Source organism: Saccostrea cucullata, unplaced genomic scaffold (assembly GCF_032062105.1).
Source record: "Saccostrea cucullata isolate Sc308-1 unplaced genomic scaffold, CSIRO_AGI_Scuc_v1 ctg20122, whole genome shotgun sequence".
NCBI classification, from domain to species: domain Eukaryota; kingdom Metazoa; phylum Mollusca; class Bivalvia; order Ostreida; family Ostreidae; genus Saccostrea; species Saccostrea cuccullata.
In genome coordinates, this window is record NW_026941721.1 from 883 (window position 1) to 13,476 (window position 12,594).

The 12,594-nt window shown below is 36.6% G+C and overlaps 1 protein-coding gene across 1 annotated transcript; it reads right to left on the reverse strand.

Annotated features, from left to right (window-relative positions):
• Positions 1-2,144: 2,144 nt before the first annotated feature.
• Positions 2,145-5,010, reverse strand: LOC134258291 (uncharacterized). Its single transcript, XM_062740817.1, has 5 exons — positions 4,264-5,010; positions 3,857-3,970; positions 3,664-3,723; positions 2,859-3,059; positions 2,145-2,528 (listed from the first exon to the last, which is right to left on the reverse strand). The coding sequence occupies exons 1-5, from the start codon at positions 4,328-4,330 to the stop codon at positions 2,269-2,271; spliced, it is 702 nt and encodes a 233-aa protein (XP_062596801.1). The 5' UTR covers positions 4,331-5,010; the 3' UTR covers positions 2,145-2,268.
• Between the last annotated feature and the right edge of the window lie 7,584 nt (positions 5,011-12,594).

Here is a 12,594-nt window from a genome sequence, read left to right on the forward strand (position 1 = left end):
CATTTTCCATGTTTTTAACACTGTGCAATCCGACATCCTGTCTATTTCGACACAAAAATTGTTTCTCAGTGCAAGTCGTATTAGACAGGTTTCACTGTATTGCCAGCATATATATGTCCCTTTCATAAGACAGCGTCTGTGAATGATATGTTGTAATCTTCAGGGATGATTCCTGGTATCCAGTTAAAACAGATCCATGTTCATTTCGACTTTTCGAGTTATTCCTCTTGATAAACGAATTGTCTATTTTATTAAAGGTTCTTCATCTTATTTGTGACAATGAATTATTCAGTATAACACATGCTTGAAGATCTCCTTTTTTCTTCAAAAACATACTAGTATATATACAAAAGGTAAGAACGAATAAAACGGCCTCTGTGTTGTAACTATGAAAACTTGCATCAGTTAATGCATTAAATTGTTTGTTTCTATGTCGTTTAATGTCCCTCTTCGAGTATTTTTCACTCATATAGAGACACCACCAATTGCTGGTGAATAGCTGCAAATTTTCTCCAATGCTTGGTACTTACGGCCATTGAGTAGTGAGGTATCTTTTTCGTGTCAACACCTACTGCGACACGGGACCTCGATTTATATGGTCTCATCCGAAGGACCGGTCTCCATGTCTCAAAGTTGGATTCGAACCTGCGAACTGTAAGGATCTACTTCGCGACTCTAAAGAAGACGCCCCTGCGCCACGCGGGCGACTCGATGCAATTAATGTTTTATCTCTCTCTTTCTCTCTCTCTCTCTCTCGACAGATAAGGTTTGTATTATCTAGATGTTTGGTACATTCAGATCCTCAATTCTTTCAATGGACTCTAATGTTATATTTTGACAATTCCAGTAGATTGTGAAAGGTTCCCTCGCTGGCTGCTTTGTAATGCCAGGAGTTAGCATTCACTCACGCCAGAGATCGTTCATTTTATCTCAATCCAATTAATTTCTGTGGTCGAAATTGTTCCCAGTATCTACCGGCTTCATCTTGTGGAACTGCGAATAAGGAAAGATGAAATTAAACTCGTAACAATGCGAATATCTGTGATCCCTCGTTAATTCTTTACCGTGTTACAAATGAAGTCGGACTCGTCTTCACACTTTACCAGAAAAGTACAAAGAAGTAAGACGAGAGAGCTAATTGTGATGGCATGATGATAATGGTTAGCAAACTAAAACGAATCCGAAGATTTATTTCCTTGTGTGAGGACAGTTCCAGGATTTCTACGTAGGTGGCGCGCGTTACAAGTCAACAATGTAATCTGAAATATCTCAGTTCACAGAGCAATAATAGAGAAAGGGAGAGAAATTCAAGATGCATATCGCCTTTTTAAGTTACATGTAAAAGTGATTCTCGGTATATTTGAATGTTTTCTTTAAGAACAAAAAATTGTTTGATAAAGGCAAATTTTAAAATGAAGGTGCGCGCGGGCGCTGCTTTCCTCTTACATGAATTCCACACTGGCGGATTTGACGTAACGGAAGACCGAAACATTAGTAGCTTTGAAATTCAGAACGATAAAAATATCATGAGTACGATAGAAACTTAGCTTTCCACATGCATATTTTTATGAATCTCGTTGATCTGTCTAGATTAACATTGGTTTGATTATTTTTTTTTTCATTTTCAGTGTATATTTTTGAATGACGAGTTTAAAGGTTATTTTTAAAAATTCGACGCATGGGTTCTACTTGTTAAAGTTACTAGTACTGGGTCGAGAAGAAATTTGCTATTTTAGTCCCCTGTGTTAATTGTATCTGTAGAACTGTAATATAAGACAAAACAATCCCTGGCTTCATCTGTACCATAATGAGCTGGGTCGAAATGATTTGTGATCATAACAGTTCCTAATGCGTCAGTCTGTATTATTGCTCAACAGAGAGAAACCAATATCACTGTATGGAATTCTCGAATTTTTAGGTTGTAAATTAGATATATGAAAGGGTGTGTATACAAGACCACTTGAAAGTTGCTGAGAATTTTATTACTTATTATCATCGTTGTAAACGGATATTAGAAGCGAAAAAACTGCGTACGCAAATCTCGGCTTGATGCGTTCTCCATGAAATTGATTTTAAGACAGCTTCCACCCTGTCGCCTCAATATAATATTGCCTGTTCAACGTGTGAAAGAAACCATAAAACTCACGCTGTGTTTGTTTTCTCCTATTTTTTATCAAAAATATAACAAACAGCACATTGCAATAAGAAAAGGCAAGATGAACCTCCGCGAAATATTATCTGAGTAAGGCGTTCTATAGGCGTCCTTCATCACCCGGTCACAACACATAACGAGGGTTTCCGCCTGTCCAGTTCTCTTTCTATGATGAAGTCTTTGAACTTGTCCGAGCTCTCCATTTTATCGTGAATGAACCAGAGGATTGCGTAGCAGACGATAGTGAAGATGATGAGGACGAACGTCACCGTGACGACAGCAATGGCGATACTGAGGAGGTGGTAGTCACAGTAGTGTATGGCGTGCTCGTCCTCAGTCTGCGCGATCTTCAGAAGATTGTACACCAGGACAGCGCCTTCCAAAAAAAAATGATAGAAAAAATATATCTATAAGCCGAATCCAATACAACACAAAGTACAAGTTTTTCTATACAAAGTCTAGATAAGAGTATATAACTGTATAATGCGACATCTTTGGAAATTTATGAAATAAAACAAAGATGAAAGCATTCCACATTTCATAAATTTTTACAGCTTTAGATTACATTTTCTGGATTTTTAAATATTTTGATGAGGAATCTTGTTGTATTATTTGTTTATGGGGAATTTACTACACGACCAGGCAACAAGTTTTTACACACGTCCTACATAAACATTCACAGGTACAATACAATAACAGTATTTACCTGTAAACCCCCAAAACACGAGGAATAACGTCAACATGTCGGTGACAGTGTATAGGCAGTGTCTCTCCCCCTCGGGGGGTGCGATATTGCACATAATACGGGCACCTTGTAGAAAACATTTTAACATCAATGCAGCACCATTCAGAGTGAGAAACAATGGAAGAAGAGGTTCACAGGGGCAATTATTGAACTCCATTATACCTAAAACAAATAAAAATTACAATCACACATCTCTGGTGGACGTAAAACAACAATTAAACAAAATATAAAGTGAGAAGGTAGCAAGGTCTCTTAACAGTTTTGAGGTATGTTGTCTGAAAGTTAATGAGCCTTCATTTTATCAGCATTATGCGTGATTCGAACTGAAAGCTTGGAAATTAATTAAATTGAACATATAGTCTAAATGACATGTGCAAGGTGTACAAGTCTTCGCCCTTTCCCTTACCCAAGTAAATTTGTGGATCTGCTTTTTCGACAAAACGGCAATCCTTAAATGCTTGATGTTTTTTCTTGTTTATTTAAACATTTGCCGTTACTGATACTTTGCCCCGTTACAATGACTACTGTGTAAAGATGTTGTTCCGTAACAATTTTATACTAACCATTGTGTCCGGATATACCACTCATAAAGCATGGACACTAAACAAAGAAAGGACTCTCGGACATATTTCATGTAGCATACGTCCAGTAGTCATTTCGAAATCAATATAATATAATTTCCTTCATTTACATTACTGATCCGTGGTCAGTGTGCTGTGCACTATACAATGTCAATTGATTCTCCGGTTCTATTGAGAATACTCACCGAACGTTAGGCACAGAACGGAAATAGCGAGGCCTATCGTCAACATGGACAACCCGAGCACTGAAAGATGACAAAATATCATACTGTGACGACAAATAAATGACCACAAAACTGATAGAAATTCATGACCAACAAAACAGATAGAAATTCAACAGTATGTTTTTTTTTACCTTGACACTGGTATTGTACTCACCCGACTTGTTAAAGGAGTTGTTCACGTGACATATAAAGTTGTAGGCGTCCTCCTCCTCCATGTAAGCGTTCTGTAGCACCCGACAGTGACATCCCTTCCCGCCATCTTTGTGGACTGAAACAAAAATCGGTGAACGTTTAGATTTAGAAATTGAATGGTGGCTAATGAAGTCGTCTGCTCTTTTGATACGACCCCCTCACTTTACCCGGACAATGCCTGGAACTCATTTTATCACTGGTTAACAAGGGCAAAATCTGGTGCTTACAGAGATTCTATTAATACCTTCCATCATGAAACGAACCAGAGAAATTAATTTATATAAACGTTACTTAAAAAACCTCAGAGCGAAATAAACATTTTATTCCATGCATATTTTTAACATGTTTTTAAATATATTAATAAAATACCTTGTCGCTCTGCAGACGGTTCGTTGCAGACGACATCGTGCAGCAGAAGATCGTTAGGACTGGCCATTACACTCCTCGTCTGAGCATGGCAGAGATTTCTCTTAGAGCAAACGACACAAACACGAAGTCACACGATAGCCACTTTGTAAGGTGTTACTTCATGAACTTTACCTAGAGGCACCAACAGATGCAGAAAATCATTTCCTGGTTTGTATATCCTCCGATGTAAACAGATAGATACCTAATACACACACACGACAGCTCGCGCGCTGGCGCTTCACCATCCCCGCGTGTAGAGCTGGGCGCCGGAGGGGTGTGTGTCGTAATGTCGTTACTTCCGCCGTAAACCAAGCAGTTGTCGCTTATTCTGCAGTCTCCTGTTCTGGACTCAAATAAACTCCAATCTCTCACGTGTAATGTTCACCGTCACGTGCCAGCTTATACGGTGTTTAAACACTAATTCCTTCTCATTACAAACGTTATTCACAGGAACCCTAGATTAAACATTCTAAAGGTAAATAAATAGCAGTTTTCCTTGACGAGTGACAAAGGCGTGTTCCCTATGTACGAGTTTTAATGGGGGAAATCAATACCTACCGTCACTGATTTCTAAATGCGTTCCCAGTCACACAGTAGTATGTGGATGATATGCTGTGTTTTATATCTTAATTTATCGGTCTTAATGAATTACTGCATTATACAGCTGTGTCTGTTCTACAGCTAATCCATCAAACGTAAACAATATTGACAATCCGAGCAGAAGTCACCAGAGCTAAGACCAGTATCTGAGGATCGGCCCTCGCGCTGCAGTAATAGCTAGCAGTCCATTAATCGCATTAGTTGCACATGCACACGCTATATACCAAAAACACACACATTTGGCAACGTACACAGACCATGACATAAGTTTGACATTTTACATGATGAGGATGTCAAATATAACCAGTGTTTTATTCTGTGTGACCTTCCTATCGGCAATATATATAAAACATAGTGTACTACAGTCGGAGAGATGAGGCTGGATAGGATGCAGTAAAACTCGATTATAGCGAAGTTCTGGGAACCCGCTACTTCGCTATATATCCGTATTTCGTTTTTTCCATTTTAACGAATTGAATCTCATAGATTCGTTGCACATAGGCGTTTGAACCGGGAGGGGTGGGGGCACTTTTTTTGCAAAAATAGACATGATATAGGCATTGAAAATAGGTATTTACATTTTTTGGTTGGTTTAGCCCCCCCCCCCCCCCCCCCCCCCCCCCCCACTTTCGATTAGCCCCCCTTTCAATTTGCTTCCGACGCCCATGTTGTATATATAGATTTTTTCCCTTCAAGTGTACAAAATGTACAAAAGATAAGATACAAAATGAGATGAGCATCTTTGGCATTTGATCTACAAATGATTTATTGTTTAATGTCCAAGACAAACAGACGAATAGTTGACTGACCACAACTGCGCAGACATCAAACCCTGCACGGATAGGGAAAATGTTATAAACATTAAATTGAAATACCTTGTCAAAAAAAAGTAAAAATAAAGTTTTCGTGATCATTTTTACAGTCTATGATCACGTGTGTGTTGTTTTACATAAATGGTAACTAGCTATCGGATAAAAGGAAATAGTAAAATGCAAATGTATTTATTTTACATGCATACTCGTTATTTTGTTTTTTCATAAATTTTAAAATGCTCAGTGGATCAGAAAAAATGTCCATGATCTTGATGCAACAAAATAACATTTTTACAGTATTATAGAATTCCATACCCAATAAATCAACCAAGAGAAAAAATATATGACTAAACTTTTTGTTTTAAATTAATAAATAAACACCCTTAGCATGGAACGAACTAAAATTATTCAATTTCATCGATTCATTTGTTCTAAGGGCGGTCTTCTCTTTACATTTCAATTCAAAATCCCAATATGACCCCTGGGAGTATTTATTTAGAATTTCAAGGTCTAAGTACTGGTCAAGGTCATATTTCACTGAGTCTTTCTGAGGGGTATTTCTTCTCTAAGAAGTAAAGCATGGAGGACACGGCTCCTTCTGGTGCACACCTATATAACAAACGGGGCATATTCTGAACTTGATTAAAGAATGTACATGTAAGAAAGCTTCCACGGATTTCCGTGAACAAATGCTCAGTTTAAATTCTGATTAGAATTAATAATATTTTTTCTATCACTATGGCAGTCGATCAACTTAAAAACAAAACTTGAAGCCCTGTCTCTCTGTTTTCGGTGCTCTTTCTATAGTTTTGTTTTCTGTGATAGTTCTGTATTTAGGCAGTGCTTTTGCGCAGTGGAACCTTGAAGTTCAGTGAAAATTGCGTCTGTTTATTTGATAAGAGCGTTGATTGGTCACTGCATCACTTAGTTAGTACACAAGGGACGCCAGCCTCGTGTATCGGAGCCGGGCGATGTTTTGTAAATTAATGTCTGTTATCATTGATAGAGCACTAGACTGAAAGTTTGGCGATATTTTTACGCATTTACCAGTCAATCCACAACATCAAAGAGGAAAATCGGTTTACAGGTATAACAATAGATCAGGATGTGTAATGCATTAAGTGGAGGAAAATATTGAGAAAAACGCATTTCCTTTCCCTTTTCTTTAATGAAATTTCATTTGGCTAAAAATACACATATATTTACGTTTACCTATTGATTTATTTATTTATTTTTCCAAACTCATTTCCGATGTTATAATTCAAATATTTATAGGATCAATCAATATTTCATTTGCCAATGTTAAAGGCATTAGATACACGAAAAAATACCGGGTAAATAAATATTCAAGTTTGAATATATTCCAGTGAAGGTTTAGAGTAATAGCCCGGAAGCTATTTTACTGTCCCATTAAAAAAAAAAAAAAACTAGTGACCTTGACTTTTGATCTTGATTAAAGACTACGACAATCCTGTAGGTCATTGCAACTCCTTTCCTAAACTCAAAACCATCTTTTAAAAACATGAAGTTATCTAGAGTGGACACTATTTTCTAACGGTCAGACAGATAGACAAACATAAAATCCCAAAGAAGAAGTACTATTCTCAGTAAACATTGGACTTTTCTTTAAGGTGTGGCATTCTCGGCGCTACGTAATTAGCGTAAGTCAAATGGCAAATAAATTCCCATTGTTGGATAAATGAGACGACTTAAGCCCTACTTTGTTGTCGTACGAGACACTGTTATTGGATATATGCTACACTCGTTGATATTTGCCATGAATTTCTATCCCATGTATATTTTAACGGTGAATGAAAGTCGTATAAATTTCTAACGCTAATTATGTAACGTCGAGAATACCACGCCTTACTGAAAGTCCGAGGTTAACTGAGAATTGTACTTGTGCGCATTCTTCCTCTGATAAGCACTTTAAAGTATAACAGCGAAAAAAATCACGAAAGTTAATCTCTGTCCTATTGTATATCAGAAAGTGTCAGAGTGGTCTTTTGTGCCTGAGCAAACCTTGAGAAAAGCAAAGAAGCCATAAGTCTGCGAGCCTATGACGAAGTACCCAGTGGTGCAATGTATGAAAACAACCAAACTATGGAGTCTTTTACGTGGATAGCTTACGTCAGGTAAAGGCTCTGTTTTTTTCCGTGTTAGCACGTCTCCCGTCTGACAAATTTTAAGTCTTCACATTTTCTCTGCAGAATTTCTGGCCTGTGCTAATTTCAATCAAGCCTCAAAGAGCCGGAAGTAACAAAATGAAAAGCTTCCGACTGATTTTGTTCAAATCATGGCCCCATTGGCTAGATTTAGGTAAGGACAATAGAAGTCTTAAAATGTAAATGAACTTCTAGAATTTTCTTCTGCCCAAGGATATGAAGCATCGACAAAATTATAGTCTTTATTAAATATAAAACATTCAAAGGAAGTGAATATTCAAGTAAATTATTTCAATTGTGATGTGAAAATTTTTTTGAAATATGAACACATCTGAAATACATGGATGTACACTTCGTGTATTTTTGAACTACTAGCACAAATATGTTTACACTGAAATATTTAAAATGCAGTTCACCCAATTGGCACAGTGGTTAGAGCCATTGTTCTAGAGTTGTGGAGTAGGGAGTTGATCCTTACGTCGTTGGTTCGAATCCCATTTCGGTTCGTGGGAGACCGTTTTAATGGATTAGACCGTATAAACTCATTCGCTACTGGCACGGAAAAGATTCCTCACTGCACAGAGGACCCGAGTACTTATAGTAAAATTTCTAAAATCTGGATCCTCTACAAGTGGCTGCGTCTCGATATGATTAAATAAAAACAAAATGTGGTTCCAATCTTTCAGTACTGTGTTTGATCCGATTATCGGCATTGCCCTGTAATATGATCTCTTACAGACTGACAGTGACAGTCGTGTACATTGAACTACGATAAACAGCGAAGCACAAAGACAAACCTGTCACAAACAGTTTTTAGAATTCTAAATCAAAACATGTAATTATTTTTATTTCCATCTTTATAAATATATGTTTGTATATATTTGGACTGACTTACTGCTATAAATGATCCAATGACGTCAAAATACTATTTTATAATTAAGAATTATGATACATCAACTTTTTAAGATCACGATTTCCGAAACCAAGAAAAATATACATGGGCCAAATTGACCAAACATAAATCATGATGTTAACAATTTCTTTTTATGCTTCATAGGTTAATGTTCATAATTTTTCTAACTCTCTCGTGTCTATACATTATACATGTATTTTACCCTTCCATTCATATGCAAACACCATACCTTGGTACATGTATTTACGTCTTGAATAGAACTCTTGTTAGATCTTCCTTGAAATTCCCTGGATCTATTCAACTTGCACCTTCCAAGTAGATTTTAGTTTTTTTTACACAAAGGATTCATTAACGCCTCCCCCCCCTTGTATCCACCTCTCATGCTAATGATTTTTTCCCAATCCGCCCCCTACCCCTCAGCCTGTCCACCCCCGCCTCTAGACTCAGTAAACCCCTCGCGGGCCGACTCGTTACACTTCTCATTTACTCAAATTACGGAGTACAATATGTCTGTAATTTGTTTTTAATAAAGCCATGTAAAAAAGAATTGATTTGGAGTTTACTTATGAAGGCAGCGCTGTGATATCGCTCCAGTATTGATTGTCAGACGGAGCCTTACAGAAGTCTATACTGTAGGAATTATACCTATGTTATACCTACTGAGATACCGTAATCAGCTGTAGATGTGCTCGCACACAGGACTGACACCTGATCAGACCGGGGTAGGAATTGACCAGGCTCCGGTCATATAAGTCTGGAATTACACGTACCAAAGGTAAGCCTTCCTCCTTATTTGTTCCAAGTCCTGGAAGGAATGGTCCCTTTACATTGATGCTGTTTGTAAAAAATCATAATTAATAATGACAGGAAAAAATATAATTTAATGAGATGTCTAAAAGACGTCTTTTAAGGGAGACATTTATGAAATAATTGGAAATTTCTTAAAATTGAATAGGGGGAAATCGTCGAGAGAGAGAGAAGGAAGAATAAAGCACCATTTGATTTCGCGTTAATTTTTTTCACAGTTAGATATCCAAAACAATTTTCAAGCTATTAGTTTATCCAATTATAAACCACCGTGTACGCTGTTCAGAAGTTCACTGAGTACAGAATCGACTTTGATTTTTTATCTATTCTTTAAAAATGAAAAAAAAAGAAAAAAGGTTATTGACCATGGAAAACAAAATCGAAATTTTTAGCCGAGAAATTAAGATAAGATTTTTTTGCATGGGTTCTCTGATTGGCTTTAAGCTTTTGACGCTAACTCTTTCTTCTGATACATTAAAGCAGAACTGGGGAGTTTATTTCCTGGACCTACTCTAACAGGTTTTTATATTGATTCTATTTGATGGTCCTGGATTCCCAGGAACTCGTCCATTGGTACTAATTTGCTGTGAGATTGCTTCATTACTAAATCCACACCACCATATGTATGCATAATTCAGTATTTTTTAAGAAGGGAATTAGATCGAGCAAAAATTTAAAGAGGTTTTTGTCTGTAAAAACATGAAATTGGATTATGTGTAGCAGCTATTAACAGCAGATTTAGTTTTCTAGATTTTGTCACAGGATTTAACAGTCCTCTGACCGATTTTATTTTGCACTAACAGATAGATTACACAGTTACCAAGACAGTGTCGTCTTTTGGTTCAAACCTCAGTGATTTTCTTTTTGTTGGCAGTATAATTCCTTGTTTAGGCGGGATACGATGAAATCTTACTAGTATAATATGTTTTGGTGGCAGTAAAATCTCTAAATTGAGTGAGGCAGAGAAATCCTTTTTTGTAATTGAGGCAGTGAAACTCCAAGCTTTAGTGTGGCAGATAAATCCCTTCTTATAGTGATGCAGTCTTCTCCCTTGTTTAAATGCTTGTTTTAGTGAGGTGAGGTAGTGAGATTCCTTGGGTCCGACGGTTCTTAAAGTTAGTCGATGAAATCTCTTGTTCTGCAGTAAATTTCCTGATTTTCTTATCAAGGCAGTGAAATCCTTTTGTGAGACAGAGAATCCTGTGAGTTATGTACTTTTAAAGTAGAACAAAGAATCCCATGAATTAACTAGAGGTACTGTGAGCACTGAGCTCACTAAATGATGCTCCCGCCTCCCATGTGATTAAAATAGCAAAGTCCATGTTTTACTCTGGAAGACCCGAAATAAGTGTCAGATCAAAAAGTAAAATAGGAGGTATACAATGCCATTATGTAATAAAGAATCTGTGAAAGTATCATTTTGTAATAATGAAAACATGGATACTGCCATTCCTTTTAAAATATTGAAGGGTACCCATCTCTTGTCTGCAACTCCTCCTTTACCACTGAATAAAATTTAATGATACTTTCACAGATTCTTTATTATATTACAGTGAAACTTCTTCAAACCGGCCCCTCTGGAAACCGGTTCTCTTTAAACATCGGCCGAATTTATAAGTCCCGGCAAAATTCTTAACATTTCTTCACACATAAATTCTCATAAAACCGGCCACCCCTGAAAACCGGACACCGGCCACTTTTCCAAGAACAAAAGTTAGGAAACATAGGTAATTTCCCTAATCATACCGGCCACATTTTGATTGCAAGAAATGAAAGTGTCATTGGCCGGAGAGGTAATAATGACCGACCGGAGGTGTGAAAAATACCCACCAGAAGTCAGAGAATGTTTTCTTTGTTTTAGTTGGTCAGTTTATTCTTTGTTTTAGTTGGTCAGTTTATTCTTTGTTTTAGTTGGTCAGTTTATTCTTTGTTTTAGTTGGTCAGTTTATTCTTTGTTTTAGAGGATCAGTGTTTTCTTTGTTTTAGTAGGTCCGTGTTATTCTTTGTTTTAGTGGGTCTTTATTCTTTAATTCAGTGAGTCTGTCTAATGCTTACTATTCATTTTAGTGAGTCTGTGTAAATCTTTGTTTTGATCTTGTATGTTTTATTGGTAAAGTGTTTTTTTATCGTTAAGTGGGGTTGTATATTTTCCTTGTTTGGGGGGAGGAACTATCTATGAATGGGACACTGTCTTGAATTTTTCGCTGCATTGTTCTTGAGTCGTGCCCCTTCTATTTTTCTATTTATAGTATCTTACTGTCCACTGCCGAACCAGACATCTCCTCTGAAAAAATAATACAATTGTTTTACAACTGCAGAAAATGATAAGATAAATCAGGTTAAAATTGAAATCTCATACAAAATTTTACCTTACTTGCACTTATCCTTTGATTCAAAATAAGTGTGACAAGAAAATTCAATATTAATTTTTCTTCTGGTGTATGATCTGTATGGGATTTATCGTAGACAGCATTACTCTAATTAAAGTTATTGGTCTTTTTAATTTCGTTTCCGCTAAGGTCACGTCCCGAAGACTTGTTTTTCTAAACACCACCGGGGAAACATTCTTGAATGAGATGAAAGAATCAATAAAAGCATGATTTAACTCAAATTTCAATTCACTCAAACTTTAAAAGCTCAGTTTGTGCAGTTTTATTGCAGCCCGGAGGACCGGGCTGCTCTATAATATAAGTTTAAGTGTTGGTGTATGGGGATTGGGGTGGGAGTAGTTATTCAGAATTAAAAGTTTTCTAAACATTGAAAAGATTGTTAATCAGGAAGTTCTTTCCCTTTATAAATTACGAGATATATAATATTTTTACTTCCATAAAGTGAATCTTTAAAAATATATATGTTTTTCATATTTAATATATAAAGTTGCTTACCATTTACTATCGAAAAAACGACAGGTCCCTTTTTTTAGAACATCGAATTTTGCTTATCGCATGAAAACGTACTCTGCACAGTTCGTGTTGTATATTCTAAAATTGAAAAT